The 17,500-nt window shown below is 42.4% G+C and overlaps 2 protein-coding genes across 3 annotated transcripts in view; one reads left to right on the top strand and one right to left on the bottom strand.

The window, feature by feature from the left end:
- Nucleotides 1-6,488, top strand: part of LOC138959968 (uncharacterized) — a 39,607-nt gene extending 33,119 nt beyond the window's left edge. The window contains exons 25-31 of the mRNA XM_070331677.1: nucleotides 1-273; nucleotides 560-962; nucleotides 1,457-2,087; nucleotides 2,749-2,995; nucleotides 3,583-3,779; nucleotides 4,348-4,684; nucleotides 5,289-6,488. The exon at nucleotides 1-273 is cut by the window's left edge and continues 1,110 nt beyond it. Coding sequence (XP_070187778.1) covers nucleotides 1-273; nucleotides 560-962; nucleotides 1,457-2,087; nucleotides 2,749-2,995; nucleotides 3,583-3,779; nucleotides 4,348-4,684; nucleotides 5,289-5,557 — 2,357 coding nt within the window. The 3' untranslated portion in view covers nucleotides 5,558-6,488. The remainder of the gene's footprint in view (nucleotides 274-559; nucleotides 963-1,456; nucleotides 2,088-2,748; nucleotides 2,996-3,582; nucleotides 3,780-4,347; nucleotides 4,685-5,288) is intronic.
- Nucleotides 6,489-11,971: 5,483 nt separating this feature from the next.
- LOC138959974 (ubiquitin carboxyl-terminal hydrolase 8-like) overlaps nucleotides 11,972-17,500 on the bottom strand; it is a 30,371-nt gene continuing 24,842 nt past the window's right edge. For both annotated transcript variants that reach the window (XM_070331697.1, XM_070331691.1), the window contains 5 exons: nucleotides 16,510-16,652; nucleotides 14,871-15,000; nucleotides 14,199-14,229; nucleotides 13,648-13,736; nucleotides 11,972-13,098 (listed from right to left, as the gene is read on the bottom strand). In XM_070331697.1, the coding sequence (XP_070187798.1) occupies nucleotides 13,027-13,098; nucleotides 13,648-13,736; nucleotides 14,199-14,229; nucleotides 14,871-15,000; nucleotides 16,510-16,652 (465 nt within the window). In that variant the 3' untranslated portion in view covers nucleotides 11,972-13,026. The remainder of the gene's footprint in view (nucleotides 13,099-13,647; nucleotides 13,737-14,198; nucleotides 14,230-14,870; nucleotides 15,001-16,509; nucleotides 16,653-17,500) is intronic.

The following is a 17,500-nucleotide window of genomic DNA, read 5'->3' as shown; positions in this document are numbered from 1 at the left end:
TTCTCCTCTCCGGTTCAAGCTACGTGCTTCACGTGCGAGCTTGGCTTTCACCCGACTCTTACGTGACAAAGAAGTCCTCACCGCTTGTCGCTGATCATTCCCCTCCGTCAAGAAGACGTGGTCGGTCCGTGATAGAATCGGACTCATCGTGTGCTGCTGATCTGGACTTTGTGACGCAGCAGTCCTCAGTGACGTCATGCTGGACTGGTGTGCTCTCTGATGCGCAGAGTGGCGTCTCTAACTACGAAGTCTCAGTTGGATCTGTACCCTACGGTTTGTGAATGTTACTACCGTGATAAATTATTGTTGAATAAATTAGGGCTTACCAGTTTCAGATTTGCATGAATGTCTTATACTTAACCTGCGATATATGTATTTCTTACATGACTTTCTTTGCTTTAGTATTTCTGTGTTGAACCATCGTATGGTGATAATTGAGAGAGCCTTATAAAGCAAACCTTCGAAGAAACACAGGCTTGAGATTGAGATGGGCAAATGAAAGACAAACTTGTCAATCTGTCAAAAGTTTCTTACACACAGTGGTCTTGTTCTGTTGAAGGTGACGACTACCAGGTCCTGACATCAGTCGGCAGAAACACATCACTGGACATTGACGTCACATCCATGACCGAAGGCACGCAGTACTACGTCACCGTGAGAGCATGGAACGGCGCAGGGCTATCCACAACTATCTCTTCCGACGGGTTCCTCAGAGACCACACACCTCCCGTTCCTGGCAGCGTCTTTCTCGCCTCTCGCCATGCTGCAGACCACGTGACGGATGACGTGACCACACTCCCGGTGGCGTGGCACGGGTTTCACGATCTGCAGTCAGGTGTGACGTCATACTCGGTGGCGCTGTTCGACGCAGGTGACCTTGTCAGACCCCGGGTAGACTTTACGAATGTAGGTTTTGAGACGAAGCACGTCTTTAACAGTCTGTCCCTGCAGCATGGACACAGGTAAGACATTCATCGTTCCTCTGAGGTTGTTGACTGACTTGAGATTGAGTTACTCGTACCTTCATATATTGTTCACCTCATACAACAAAGCAATATTGATAATCGATTTTGTCCAATAAAATGTTTCATGAATAAAATCAGGGTGCCAAAAGGTCAGAAGACTCCTTCTTGTTTCAGTATCCTCCACGAATCCGCGACCCCCCCCCCCCCCCCCCCTCCCCCCCCCCCCCCCCCTTAAAACGTTTTGGTAAACTTAGATAATTAACAGTGCGACGGACGCGTGTGAAACATGTTTGAATCATGGATGTTCAAATGCTGTACGGAGTACGCTCATTTTTTTTAAATACACCAAGTTTGCTTGAGAATACTCAAAGTGCAAAACAGGGGTACCCAGGTCTGTTGACGACGCCTTGATCATGCCAAACGTATGTTCTTATTTCCACTTACAGTTCCATGATGCCCTGGTCATGTCATGGTATGATTTCTACTTTCAGCTTCAAGGCTGCAGTCAAGGCCTTCGATGCCGCGGGCTTGGAGAGCTCAGTCGTCTTTTCGCCCGCCATCTTGGTTGACGCTACTCCACCAGAGGGCGTCACGTGCCCACAGTTCCGGTTGGAAAAAAACTCAGCACTGACCTACACTCACACCCCTTCCTTCCGCCACGAGACTTACAGCGCCTCGCTTGACGCAGACGTGCCGGAGAAGAACCAACTCCTGAAGATTGTCGTCACGGCAAGCTCGCTCGACACAGTGGCTCAGGGAGAGATGACGGTAGAACCTTTGAGAATTCCGCTCTCGCTCCGATACCGGCACTCACAGGCTACAGCAGAGCACACTTTCCTGGCTCCTACTGCAGGAAAGATTCCTGTAGGAGTGACGGTGAGAGGCAAGTCCGGCGCCAGCATTGCCGCACAGCTGTTTTCCTGCAGCGTTCCTGCCGTGTCCAGTAGTGAGGGTGCAGTCACCGTGCAGCAGATCGCGCTCAACACTGTCTCCGTGTCCAGCACGGTGGTGGACGGAGAGTCTGGCATCATGTCTCTGAGGGTGGGCCTTGGATCCACCCCGGGTGGGCTGCAGGTATTGCCTCTCAAGCCGTTCGGTCAGGGAGAGCATGCGATGTTTGAGGTGAGTTGGGTATGTATAGAAGTGAATGAATAAAAATAACCAAGAATGTGTAGGGTTATTGAAACGTTTAATTATTGACAAAACAAAACGTGACATTTACAGTACGTCGACCCACTGGCCTTTGAAGCAGATCGACAGACAGACAAACACTTGTGGTACAAATAATGAACTTATCTCAAAATCGTCGATGAATCTCTCTCGCATGCAAGATCCTGGCGAGGTAATCGAGGTAATACGTAGAAGTGTTTGAAAAGGTGTCATGTTTTTGCGCCTTGGTTTTGTGAACAGTGTGAATCTGAGTTTCTTGTATATTTCTATAAATGCGTAGTCTGCAAAAAAGACAAAATGTTAAACCAAATAAAAGCGGCAAACACAGACAGCAGAAGTCATGAGTTTGGGCTAAGGTCATTTTCCTTTGTTTCTTTTGAAACAATACTGACTACACGACAAAGGAAGGAAAAAATAAAGAGATACAGGAAATACAGGACAAAGAGAAAGAGAGGTACAGAAGGAAACGGTAGCGGCGAACACACATTTTAAAAATCGCATGTGGCTACCGACACTATTCACGGTGTTTAATAAGGACTGGTTTTGCCTTTTTGTATGTATTGTCTTACTTCATGTAGCATCACCGCTCCTTATGCAGTTCAGTTCATTTCAGGTGTCTGTTCAAAATGGGGCTCAAGTCTATGCAACTGTGCAAGCGCAGAACCACGCCGACAGCTGGTCACGTTTTGTCTCCCAGCCCGTTACCATGGATACCACCCCTCCAGCCATTGAAAATCTAAACGTCACAATCAGTTACACTAGAGCAGGTGGCAGTTCCGCAGTGACGTCAGCCGTAGCTGTTGCTGAATGGACGACACACGATGCAGAAAGCGGAAGTGTGTCTTGCGCATGTAAGATTGGTAAGAATAAAAGTCGAATATTCACAGCCGTTGCTTTGTTGGAGTTCCCGTTCGAAAACTTAAAAGCGGCAGATTTCTGTTTTACAATTGTTCTCTGGATTTTGCGACTCTTGAGTCCTTCACCAAAGGTAGAATAAGCGCTGTGCCGGTTAGTTAAAATAAAAGAGGAGAGGATGCCAAGAGAGAGAGAGAGAGAGAGAGAGAGAGAGAGAGAGAGAGAGAGAGAGAGACAGACAGACAGACAGACAGACAGACAGAGACAGACAGACAGACAGACAGACAGACAGCGAGAGAGAGACAGAGAGAGAGAGAGAGAGACAGAGGGAGTCAGAGAGAGAGAGAGACAAACAGAGAGAGACAGAGAGAAAGAGAAAGAGAGACAGACAGAAAGAGAGACAGAGAGACAGACAGGCAGACTGACAGTTCAGAGAGAGAGAGAGAGAAAGAGAGAGAGAGAGAGACAGACAGACAGAGAGAGAGAGACACAGAGAGAGAGCATATTGACAGTACTACACTCCTTTTGTGTTCATCGCCTCGGTATGACTGTGTATTCCAATCATAACCACAGTCTCTTTTTCTGTCCACAGAAGGTCACGAAACGAGTGATGACGTCAAACAGATCCAGTATGACGTCAGAGAGGGGCAGTGTAGGTGGCGGCTTGTTGAGCCGAGGCACGGGGCTCGTGTGCGTGCAGTAGTCAGCTGTGTGAACGAGGTTCGGATCCAGGCCACCCCGAGATTCGCTGATACCACTGTTGTGGTTTACAAACCAGATCTGTCAAAGGTAGGTGCTGATTAATTCTCTCCTCTCTCTGTCTCCATCTCTGTCTGTCTGTCTGTTTGTCTGTCAGCCTGTCTGTCTGTCTGTCTCTGTCTGTCTGTCTGCCTGTATGTCTGTCTGTCTGCCTGTATGTCTGTCTCTCTTTCTCTCTCACACTCTCTCCTCTCTCTCTCTTTCTCTCTCCCTCACTCTCCTGCTCTCTCTCTCTCTCTCTCTCTCTCTCTCTCTCTCTCACTCACCATCCACGCCTCCTGTGTCAAGCACACTCGCGCGTTCTGCTCCTCCCTCTCTCCCTCCACACACATACACACACTTTGGTCAAATTATAGAGAAGGCAAGGGTTGCACAAGCATTAACAGTCTCTCTCTCATGGTTGTCTCATCCTGGTGAACGCTCACGCTTGTCATCCTCACTGCGGATTGCGGTAGGATTTTCAAGAAATATGTTTAAATATTGTTGATTTACTTTGCCTATCTAACAGAATGCGAACTTAATTCAGCAACAGCCGCGAACTTCTTTTTCTTCCTTTTGATCTGTGCATTTTTGTTTGTTTGTTTGTCTGTTTGTGCAGGCGTCGCTTCAGTTCCTGCCCAACTGGGGTCAGTTCTCGCCCTACGACAAGGTCAGTCCCGGAACATGCTCTGCAACCTCTGGCCTGGAAGTGACGTGGGCGGGCGCAGCAGAGGGCGCCACGGTAGACCACTTTCAGTATCGCTTCCTGTCAGGCCAGAGTCTTTTGTCGGAGTGGTCTTCCCTTCCCCCTTACAAGACATCCGCCATGCTGAAGGCCGGGGAGTTTGGACCAGGAAACGTGAGTGTGGAGGTGCGAGCAGTCAACAGCCAGGGCGTGACGTCAGAGACGGTTTCGTCACGTGTGCGTGTTGACGACAGCCCCCCTACCTTGACGGGTAAATAATTTACGAAATCTAAACAACAAAGTGACTGTGGTAAGATCAACCAAGTTAAAAAAAGAAAAAAAGGAGAAAAGAATTCTGTACTGACCGATACAAGGACAGCACAATACAGTACGAATTTTCGTTACGTGTTGCTTTTACTTTTTGTTGTCCTTTGTGTTTGTTTGTTCGTGATCCTGAGGAAGCTTTCATCAGCGAAAATTCGTACTGTATTGTGCTGTCCTTGTACATGACATTGTATCTGTGAGTACAGAATTTGTTTGTTTTTTAACTTAATATTTTTTTTTTACGGTTTTGTAATTGTTTAGACACATAATACTGTGGGCAACTGAATTTAGCTTAGGTCGACACTCTCTCTTCTGTTTGACTTTTTTTGCCTCAAATTGTAATTTGAGTGTTTCGATTACTCTTTCATGCCAGCAATTACACACACACACACCACATGTCATGTGTCGCCAGCGTACAGATAATCAGACGAACGTGTAAACGAACGCAGATACACGGTTTTTAAAGCAGCTACCACTAAGACGTTGACCAGAAGGTACACCCTGTTTAAGATGATGCTTCACTCATGAATAAGTATTTGGTTCATTTTTAGGTCAAGACGCCACTGCGTTGCTGATCAACAAAGAGATACTTTTGAACTGGACTAACGTTTTCGATACCACTGGTGATGTCACTTATTCTGTCTACGCGGGTTCCAACGAAGGCTATGGTGACGTCATAAACCATGTCGTGACGAAGCACACGTCATACAAAAGACTGTGTGACTTAACTTTGGATCGAGTGTACATCGTCGTTGAAGCTGTGTATACTAATGGAATAAGTGAACTGTATAAAGCAGGTATTATGTTGACTAACAATTAGTAACAAACAAACAAACAAAAAACAATCAACCGAGCAAGCAAGCAAGCAAGCAAGCAAGCAAGCAACCAAACAAACAAACTGCTCGCTCTATACAACAAAAACTAGTAAGAACACAGAGTTTTCTACATGTAAGCGGACTTGTTAGGCTAGGCTCCACATAGTGTTATGTTCAATTGGTACTCGTAGCAGTTATATGTGCGTGTTTCATACAGACATTTTAATCTGCCATGTCAGCCATGTCTTGCCAACTTTCAGGACAACATATTTAACTGCGTTCGGAAATGCAAAATATCAAGTTTCTTTCTTGTTCATTTCTTGTAGTTTTTTTATGACTTACTTGCTACTTTCCACTGCAAACCTTTCGGTGATGTTTTGAGTTCAGACATACAAATATCTGTTTTTGCCACCAAGGAATGTCAAAGTTCAAAGCATTTTCCTTCAGGATGTTTTCTCTTTTGTGTTAAATCTGTACCCACTCTATTTCCAAAACGTGTCAACACAGTAAACATTAAAAACGCTGTCTAGAACTAAGGATTTTTACAAAGACTGTCTATACCGGAAATCATTGCACGCAGTGGGGCAAATATAGAGTACCGAGTGAATTACTAAGACTTTGAAAAGGAGATTAAATGCATTAAAAGTGTATGACTCAGAATTCTGAATAGACAAATTGACTTTCTTTTCTGCTTCAGTCGGTGTTTTTCTGTGTTTTTTACATTTAGTCAAGTTTTGATTTTTGATTATGTACGAGTTGTTGCTTCTTTAGTTGTTTGTATAGTTCTGCCTCTTGTTGCAGGCCTTGTGTTTTGATTTATAAACTGTTTTTAGAATGCTGTAAAACTGCTGGGAAAGCATGTTACTATTAACCTGGAGTTTTGCCATGTACTCTTCAATTAAAAAAAAAAGTAAATGTTAAATTTTTTTAAACTTTTATGAACGCATAGTGTTTCTCTTTGTTATATCTCAGTTTGCTTTCTGCAACTATAGTTTCCAGTTATATCTGTCGTATGTGTTTGAGTGAGACAGTGACAGACAGAAAGACAAAAACACACACACACACACACACACACACACACACACACACACACACACACTCTCTCTCTCTCTCTCTACAAGTACAACAGATAGATGTGTTCTTACATTTTGTTTATTACTGTATCTTTTTACATTTGAAACGTAATTGAACATCTTTCTTTATTTGGTGTTTAACGTCGTTTTCAACCGTTCAAGGTTATATCGCGACGGGGAAAGGGGGGAGATGGGATAGAGCCACTTGTTAATCGTTTCTTGTTCACAAAAGCACTAATCAAAAAATTGCTCCAGGGGCTTGCAACGTAGTACAATATATGACCTTACTGGGAGAATGCAAGTTTCCAGTACAAAGGACTTAACATTTCTTACAGACTGCTTGACTAAAATCTTTACAAACATTGACTATATTCTATACAAGAAACACTTAACAAGGGTAAAAGGAGAAACAGAATCCGTTAGTCGCCTCTTACGACATGCTGGGGAGCATCGGGTAAATTCTTCCCCCTAACCCGCGGGGGGAGTAATTGAACATAAACTAAAGATTACACAGGTAGAATAGCCTTTCTTAACTTACTTATGACCAGAAAAACATGGACATATTTTCGTGTGCAAAATATTATCACAAGTACATAGTACCTCCAAGATCACGACAACAAAACACCCAGCAAAATAAACCCAGGGAAACATGTCAAAGTCAACACACATACAAAAGACAATGAGAAGAAAACAATTCCTTAGCAGGCCATATTTACATATGCAGACCTGTTTACTTTAAACCCGAAGCAAGAGTACTTTCCCAAACAGTTGAGTGTATTTTTCAAAAGGTTGGTGTACTTTGCAAGCAAAGCCATATGGGCTAGGGAAAATGTACGCGTGGGTGCAAACGTGTTTGTGTAAGAATAGCATGTCTTGTGAACACCTTCAGAATTTAACTCCTTCCAATACAACAGGAATAAAACAATTTTATTTATCTGTCAGTTTGTAGCATTATAACCAGTATCTTCCAAACAGATTAATAATGAAAAGATGAACTTCGTGAAATAACATCTGCGGTTGACAGTGGCAAGTTCATTTTTACCATCTCAGAAAACATTGCTTCAGCACGGACTACAGCCTTTTCTTCTGGCAGGATTAGCTTTGCGGGAATGAACTTTATAATTCCTTGGCAGCTTTCAGCGGATTTCTTTGTAGCAACCTTGTCCAGGTGAGTTTTGGAACTGCAGTGTCGTTCGATGTCATATTTCCCGGCATAGGCAACGGAGAAATCTGATTTAGGCCTACAATACTTGCAGTGTGCATGACTGTTTCCCACAGTAGACTCCACAATTCCTGGCTCTTTCTTATATTTCTTCAAGAAAATGTGCTGCTTCTGCTGTTTAGACTTGGTACAGTCACCCGAAACTGGCAAAATTTTCTGCTTCATTTTGCCACGATTGTCCAGACGATCGCACGTGCCAACAACTGAACGAGGTTTCCACAGCTGAAGACTCGCTGTCAGGATCTCCCTTAGACCGAAACCGGTATCAGTTGTACCATCCCGTAATCAGCACACCAACACCGGAAAACGTATTCTAGACTTTTTCTTAGTCGTATTTTGTGCGTGTGTCGCGTATTGTCGTACCGATAATAATTTGGCGTACAAAATACGCCCAAATCGTACTGGTAAACAGGTCTGCATATGATTACCATTACATCCCCATCTCCCTTTCACAACAGACACACACAGTCAATGTCTGTTGCTTACAACAACAACAACAACAACACTTCAAACAAGCAAACCTTTTAAACAAATTTAGATCTGTACAAATTGATTTTTCTGTGTATCAATACTATAAGATAACCCTTCAAAATCAGTGTACATGTATATGAACACATTTTGATTTGTTATTTTCATTTCAGTCTTGCTGTGAAGTCCATCACAGCTAACACATCAAATAAAGTTTACACAAAAATCACAGCCAGTTTAAAGAAAATGCATGTATAATAAGCTTATCTTGTTGTGCTACTTTATTATATCATAAACTCCATGGCTTTGTAAAAATGTATCTGCATAAAATACTGTTTAACCCAAAGATAAGAAATTAGAGCAACGTATAGAAGCATGCTATGATTGATCTAGACGTTAAAGCAGAAGCTACAGGCACCTGAACTACAATTAATTTCAGAACAATTCCAAGGTGTATGTTATACACACGCACGCATGTATGCACATGCACAGACACGCACAGATGCATGCACACACACACACACACGCATTCACACACTTCCCTGTCTCCCACTCTCTCCGTTAATGTTACATTAATCTGAATGATAAGGAAAGGAGGACTCAAGACTCTCAACACTGAGCACTTAATACTACCAAAAAAAGAGAAAGTGTGTGGAGGGGGGAGAGGGAGGGTTGGGGGGGGGGGGGGTTAGGGGTGTGACTGCAGACTGAAGAGCAGCCAACAACTGTCCTCGAACTAGGAAAGTAAGCAACACCACGTGTGTGTGTGTTTGTGTGTGTGTGTGTGTGTGTGTGTGTGTGTGTGTGTGTGTGTGTGTGTGTGTGTGTGTGTTACAGATACAGACACATCAATTTCACAGAAATATAAATCATACCATTATGGATCCCATTTACAAAATCAACAACACTGACTATTTCTCTCTCACACACACACACACACACACACACACAAGAAGAAAATAAAGAGTGTCTGCCGAACACTACCTCCTGTTAACGTTTCACATTCTGCCAAACAAAACTGATCGGATTAACAATTCTGAGTGAATATGATTGCCTTACACGTTTTGAAACAAGTTTTGAGCAAAAACAACAACAAAGCAAGAAAAAAATGAAAAGGTACTGGCATAAATGTGTGAACACTCATGTTCTCATCACTTCCCGTACTGACAAAAACACAAACAAAATATTTACAAAACAAACATCAAACTGTCATACACACCCACGTGTTAGAAACCAGATACATGTGTACACAGTAACCGTTTCATTTACTTCAAATATTAATGCATTACAAAATCTGTTCTAATTGAATAAACAGTAACCGTTTCATTTACTACAAATATTAATGCATTAAACAATCTGTTCTAATATTAATACCAGTAGATCTGGGCATATGCACTGGCTGTGGCAAAAGTGAACTTGGTATAACATTTCAGATATGAACATTCATATGAAAAGAACAAAAAACTATGTGCAGTGGACATGGGAACGGGGCGACGTGAGAGCACATTTGGACAAGGAACAGGTGTTATGACAGAAAAAAAACACCCAAAAAACCCAACCTATATGCAGTGGATACAGGGACGGGGCGGTGTGAGAGCACACCGGGAGCTCAGATGGTAGAGCACTGGACTTGTGATCGGAAGGTCGCAGGTTCGAATTCGGGCCGGGACGGACACGGGTCAACTTTATGTGCAGACCCAGAGACGGAAGCCATGTCCCACCCCCGTGTCATCACAATGGCACGTAAAAGACCTTGGTCATTCTGCCATAAGTGCAGGTGGCTGAATACACCTAAACACGCATACACCTGGGTAGCGCGACTCCGTTGCTGCTAGCTTTCCACTGGGAGGAAGCGACCCGAATTTCCCAGCGATGGGACAATAAAGTAATGAAAATGAAAAATGAAAAATGAAACATGGAACATGGAACAGGTGTTGGGACAGCAACAAAAAACAAACAAAACAACTATGAAAAGATACATTTTCTACCATTGTATTTATTTGCCCGTTTCATGTGGTTGTGTTATTTTTTTGATTACTCGCATTCCGAAGTAGAGCTGGTCATAGGTGAGGGAATTTTGTTTCTATGTACACACCTTATTTAGACACTGATTAAGAATGCTGACAAGAATTATATAAAATGTCAAATAAGATCATGTTTTAAACTTCACAACTTTAAATTAAAGGTACTGTCCCTCTCAAGTAAGCAATCAAATCCACCACTTCAGATCTGTGCAGGCTCTTTATTTAACTACAGTACGCAGGGCTAACACCAACAAAATGTGAAAAACCTGAAAAGCCAGGGTCCACGGCGTCAGGGCCAACAGCCCGCTTAGGGGTCCCCAAAGGCCGAGGCTTTTAAAATGTTTGTTTATCTTGTAGAGGCAAAAATCAGCCTCTCCTGGTACCAACATGTATGTTAATAAATTATAAAATAATACACATTTTGCCTCCATCAACCATCCAAACTAAAAAGAAATGTTTACTTTAAGAAACCGGATTTTCCGGTTTTAAAATTTTTCGAAAACCGGATTTCCAGTGAGAACCGGAAAGATGTTAGCCCTGAGTGGTGTGATCAGAACATCCTTCCACTTGGACCCAGACTGAAAATCAACGGTCTGACTGCGTTCTGTACTCAACGGTCTGACTGCATTCTGTACTCAACGGTCTGACTGCATTCTGTACTCAACGGTCTGACTGCATTCTGTACTCAATGGTTTGTTTCAGTTGTGAAAGAGTGAAAGAACAAGAAAGAAAGAGCAAGAATTTAATCTGCCATATAACATAAAAGCCATTTGTGTTAGGAATACCCTTGCTTTTACTGGGACAAACATTGGAGGGGCCAATCACTAGTGAGGGCTGTGTCGGTAACACGTGGACAGGAGCATGTGTGATGTTATTTGTCAGAGAAATAGCAAGGGTAGTCACTCTTTTGAAACCCATACAAACCCGAGAGAGTTATTCTCGAAATCCGTGTACATGTATTACTTTCTGAATCAATTGCACATGTAACACTCCTATTTCAATCTGCCAAATTGATTCAAGGAACAAAGACCTATGAAGAAGGATGCTCCCTGCCCGCACAAAAAAAGGGCAAAAAAGCAGCCTGCATGCAACTGAGGTTAAAAAAAAAAAAAAAAAAAAAAAAAGGAACAAATTCTATTTTGCACAGGAACCAGCTGGTAAGTTGCTTTTTATATTTAGTCAAGTTTTGACTAAATATTTTAACATCGAGGGGGAATCGAAACGAGGGTCGATGTGTATGTGCGTGTGTCTGTGTGTGTGTGTGTGTGTGTGTGTGTGTGTGTGTAGAGCGATTCAGACTAAACTACTGGACCGATCTTTATGAAATTTGACATGAGAGTTCCTGGGTATGAAATCCCCGAACGTTTTTTTCATTTTTTTGATAAATGTCTTTGATGACGTCATATCCGGCTTTTCGTGAAAGTTGAGGCGGCACTGTCACGCCCTCATTTTTCAACCAAATTGGTTCAAATTTTGGTCAAGTACTCTTCGACGAAGCCCGGGGTTCGGTATTGCATTTCAGCTTGGTGGCTTAAAAATTAATTAATGACTTTGGTCATTAAAAATCTGAAAATTGTAAAAAAAATTTAAAATGTATAAAACGATCCAAATTTACGTTTATCTTATTCTCCATCATTTGCTGATTCCAAAAACATATAAATATGTTATATTCGGATTAAAAACAAGCTCTGAAAATTAAATATATAAAAATTATTATCAAAATATTTTTTTCGAAATCAATTTAAAAACACTTTCATCTTATTCCTTGTCGGTTCCTGATTCCAAAAATATATAGATATGATATGTTTAGATTAAAAACACGCTCAGAAAGTTAAAACGAAGAGAGGTACAGAAAAGCGTGCTATGCAGCATAGCGTAACCACTACCCCGCTCTTCTTGTCAATTTCACTGCCTATGCCGTGAGCGGTGGACCACGAGTATACGGTCTTGCTGCGTTGCATTGCGTTCAGTTTCATTCTGTGAGTTCGACAGCTACTTGACTAAATATTGTATTTTCGCCTTACGCGACTTGTTAGTTTTGTGTGTGCATGTACTGGAGTCAAGAGAGACATGCTGTTACCCAGTAAAAGCCTGAACTGCTTGTTGGGGTGAACATGATATAAATTACCATATAAGTTAAGATAAGATAAGATTTCATTATAGTCCTGTGAGGTTACCCTCAGGGACATTGGGGCTACTTTCTCATTGGGGAAAGTGAGGTGACATACAGTACAGGGAGGTGACATACAGTACGGCACTAACCATTTTATGATTGTTTTCTGCATGCGTGTATTCAGTTTTCCAAGCCCTGAGACTTTTGCTGTGAACTTGGATTCTATATCGTGCTCATGAGCGCACACAGGGGGCGTTCTGACACCGAGGAAAGTCTGCACAAAGCTGACTCTGGGAAACAAATCCCTCGCCGAACGTGGGGATCGAACCCACGTTGATAGCGACAACTGATTTGAAGCTACCCACTGAGCTATTCACTCGCATTCAAAGGATGTAGTTCATGTGTCATTCAAAATCCATGAGCATTTTGTCCAGCTTTGCCATCCATCTCTCTTTGCCATCTCCTAACACTGTCAAACACTAAAACCGTATCACTAAGGATTACCCTTGAAGGGAAACAACTGCACACACAAGCCTTCATCCTCTGTGATGAGGTGGTCTCCCTTGTTGGGGGGCTATAACTGTGGCTTGAACAGGGGCGCGTTCAAGGGGATGGACGTGTAGTAAAGAACAAAGGCAGCAGACGTCTGAAAAAGAGTTGTTATACTCATTATCATGCTGCACTGGGCTTTTATTCAGGGAAACACTGTTCACCGTCTTTTTTTTTGGTTGGTCATACAGTGGAACCCCCCTATTAAGACCCCCCCCCTCCTCCCTCCCCCCTATAAGACTTCCTCCCTGTTAAGACCAGTTTTCTCAGACTTTCTGTTCATAACCTCTGTAAATGTACCCCCATTTTAACACTCCCTCCTTTTTAAGACCTGGTTTTTCTCAGATTTCTTGAGGTGGTAAAAGGGGGGTTCCACTGTGGCACAATCACTATTCATCAATACGTACGTCATAAATTGGCTTCACTATTTTACAGTGATAGTGTTAATAGCTTATGCCTAGAATGTTATTGATTGCAGTCAGTCGATATTGGAAATAAAAATGAAAAACACTTGATTTTGCTTAATAAATGAATACAAAAAGTAGACTTTACATTCTAAATGATAAATTGCAGTTTACTTCATTCATCCAACAAAGGAAAAACAAGATACTGGAAGACACCCACAGGTGACGGAACTTCCACTGACCTTGACGTCTGACTTTGACATTTCGTACACCTCGTGGTCATCAAACTTGTGCCATTTGCTGTTGCAAGGATTACGACAAAAAGCCGTGTCTGGAAGAAACACACAACAAAGTACACTTGATCAGCTCAAAAATTTTGGCACAAACGCCCTTGGAAATTCCTTTGTGAACTACAGTAGTTTCTTTTCTGTATTAGAAACTGCTGTCTTTTTCACAACCAATTTATCAAACGTATGTACATGTACCAAAATTATTATTCAACAGTGGACATCTGTGTGTGTGTATGTGTGTGTTTGTGCGTGCATGCATGCGTGCATGTGTGAATGCATGTGTGTGTGTGTGTATGCATGTATGTGTGTGTGAGCGGATGTATTTTTTGTTTGTTCATTGTTTGAACATTTTTGCTATTCTGTTGATATCTGTCAGTCTATACACAAAATGTTTTAAGAAAACTATTGGTTTTCTGAAGAGCATGGAGAAAGCATTTTACTACAGATTTACTACAATATTGCCACTATACTGATATTTATAACATGAAACCAAAAGTACTTACAGTGCCCTCCTTCCATTGTGCCGTAGTGGTTCTGAAAAGTAAAAGACAGAATCATATTATATTCTCTCTTATCATCTTGTCTGCTTTGGCATACATTTTCTGGATAAGAACAGGATCAACACTAATCTTCCCAATCACAGGTTTTCTTCAAACTGAGCTGAAAGGCTCTTTAAAATGTAAGCGCACCTTTCTGATAGAGAGATTGGTAACTGTTGTTTTACGCCCTTACAAGTTACAGTGAAACCTTCAGGGGCATGATCCCGGGTGTTACCACGACTTTAGATGACATACCCAGTTGTATGCGTATTTAGATGGTATCGGCCACTTGCACCTATGGCAGAATGACCGAGGTCTTTTACATGCCACTGTGGTGACACAGGGGTGGGACATGGATACCGTCTCCGAGTCTGACCCGTGACCGTCCCGGCCTGCATTCCAACCCGTGGCCCTTGGATCACAAGTCCAGTGCTCTACCATCTGAGCTATTCGGGCCACCCTAAATACACTGAAACAGTGGTACCTGCGATGAAAAGACACCCTTGGGACCAGCCAAGCATCCCTACCTTGCAGGCGGCCTGTCATGACAGGTATATTTTAGTCTAGATAACATACAAAGGGACATTTTGGGAGGCGTCCTATCATGAGGGGCAGTGAAGACCTGTGCACACTCACTGAAAGACCGTAGAGACTGTAGCGCGCGCGATCTTTTGGTCCCAGCGTGAACTCTTCCAGGTCAAGGTCGTTGACAGGGAAATCAACCATGGTGGTCTTCTTCTGCATCCACATTCCGTCGCTCACAAACCTGACGACCAAACAGTAAAGACAGTTTTAATTCTTACCCTTTCTGCTCCAACATCACAATTTTGCGACAACATATCTCAGTCTCTGTGACAACGTATCTCAGTCTCCGTGTCACTTGTTAAATGAAAGCATCACCTTTTATCCAAAATTAAAGCAAATTAGTTTGATCTCTGGTTGAAAACTGAAACAAACAGATTGCAGGGCTGATGGTAGTAAACAAAAACAAGAAGGGCAAAGCCCATGCGACTCACATGCTTGACATTGACCTTTACATGACCTTGACCTTCAGCTAAACCTAGCAATGACATCATACACTAAGAACTGCTTTACACATTTTTCCTACCAAAATACATGTGACCTTGACCCAAGGTCAAGGTCATCCAAGGTCATGCAACACAAAGCTGTTAATTCAAGACATAGGAAGTACAATGGTGCTTATTGGCTCTTTCTACCATGAGATATGGTCACTTTTAGTGGTTCACTACCTTATTTTGGTCACATTTCATAAGGGTCAAAGTGACCTTGACCTTGATCATATGCGACCAAATGTGTCTCATGATGAAAGCATAACATGTGCCCCACATAATTTTTAAGTTTGAAACAGTTATCTTCCATAGTTCAGGGTCAAGGTCACTTCAAAATATGTATACAATCCAACTTTGAAGAGCTCCTGTGACCTTGACCTTGAAGCAAGGTAAACCAAACTGGTATCAAAAGATGGGGCTTACTTTGCCCTATATATCATATATAGGTGAGGTATTAAATCTCAAAAACTTCAGAGAAAATGGGAAAAATGGGAAAAATAGCTGTTTTTTAGACAACATTTATGGCCCCTGCGACCTTGACCTTGAAGCAAGGTCAAGATGCTATGTATGTTTTTTGGGGCCTTGTCATCATACACCATCTTGCCAAATTTGGTACTGATAGACTGAATAGTGTCCAAGAAATATCAACGTTAAAGTTTTCCGGACGGACGGACGGATGACTCGGGTGAGTACATAGACTCACTTTTGCTTCGCATGTGAGTCAAAAACACGCTACAAATCTAGCAGTAGAACAGATAAAGCAGATTATACTTGGGTTCTTCTTTGATGCTGGTCACAGATGGGGAGGGGGGGGGGATAGGGGAGGGAGGGGGGGTCGCTTCTATTTCCCTATTTCCTTTAAATTTGTTGTACATTTGCAAAGCAGTAAAATTCAACTTCAGTTGCATCCAAGATACACTGTTAGCACTGAATTGAATCAAGGAATGTTTCATTTAGTTTGTATAAGTAAATTAAGCTTGCGTGTCACGTAAATATGTCCAACCAAACACGGAAATGCCGATCCATTGCTCATAGTACTGGAAGCTACTTTGCAGCAGAAGTTAATCTTAACTAAAACTATATTTTTTGCAGAGTTCAAATATTCAACAGCACCAGACAACATTTTAAAATCAGCTGAGATAAGCAGTGTTAAGAAAGCCAAAGAATGGGAAATAAGAGGGCTGGGCAAGGGGTGCAACAATCACCTGTTGAGGCCGATGAGCAAGATGTGCGGCAGTTTCCAGATGTCAATCTTTTTCTCTGCATCCCGCTCCACGCGACACTTGGGACACTTCCATTTACAGCTCCCGGTCATCATCTCGGGCTGCAGGAAGGCGCGAAAACAGTCCTGAAATGCAAGTTACACACATGTGTCAGTTACAGTTACCGTATTTGATGGACTACAAGCCGCGACTTTTTTTTCCAAAAAAATCGCATTGCGGCTTATAAAAAGATGCGGCTAAAACGTTACCTAAACTTGAATAGCATTCACCTAATGGAAGTCGCCGCGGATTTTCATTTCGCTCGATTAGCAATTACCGGTACTTTATTAGCTCTCTACTCAAGACTCGGCGCTTTTCTTTTTCTTTCGCGAATCTTTGTTTGTCAACAAGTTGTCGTGACAAGATAGTGTACAGAGAAACACCGGATGTATCAGGATCTCGCGCGCGCGAGATTTCGTTTTTGTGTGTCTCGCGATAGTTGGAGGAGCGAGAGCCGCCATGTTGTGTTTTCGTCTGCTCGAAATGTGCGCAAAAGTCGTAAATCATCCCAAAAAAGCTTATTCCGGGCGGGACTACATGTGTGTGTTGGTTACAAATTGTGTGTGTGATATTTTTCTTCAAACTTTTTCACTTTTCTTCTTTGTTTCACTTGTTTATTCTCGGAGCCGATTTCGCCAAATACTGTACTTTCGTTTGCCTGGTTGTTTTGATTGATTGACATGATCTGATTATATTTTTTTCGACGGCGGCTAATATAATGACACGGCCTATACGTGGCTCGTCCCAATTTTTTGGTTAAAAGTCGGGGGTGAGGCTTATAAAACGGTGCGTCCTGTAATCCGTCAAATACGGTACCGTTTAAGACCCCCCAATTTAAGACTTCCCCCCTTTTAAGACCCCCCAATTTAAGACTTCCCCCCTTTTAAGACCCCCCAATTTAAGACTTCCCCCCTTTTAAGACCCCCCAATTTAA

This window comes from Littorina saxatilis, linkage group LG1 (genome assembly GCF_037325665.1).
Source record: "Littorina saxatilis isolate snail1 linkage group LG1, US_GU_Lsax_2.0, whole genome shotgun sequence".
Taxonomy (NCBI): Eukaryota; Metazoa; Mollusca; class Gastropoda; order Littorinimorpha; family Littorinidae; genus Littorina; species Littorina saxatilis.
The sequence above is the reverse complement of the archived record's forward strand: the minus strand, read 5'-3'. Positions and strand labels throughout refer to the sequence as shown.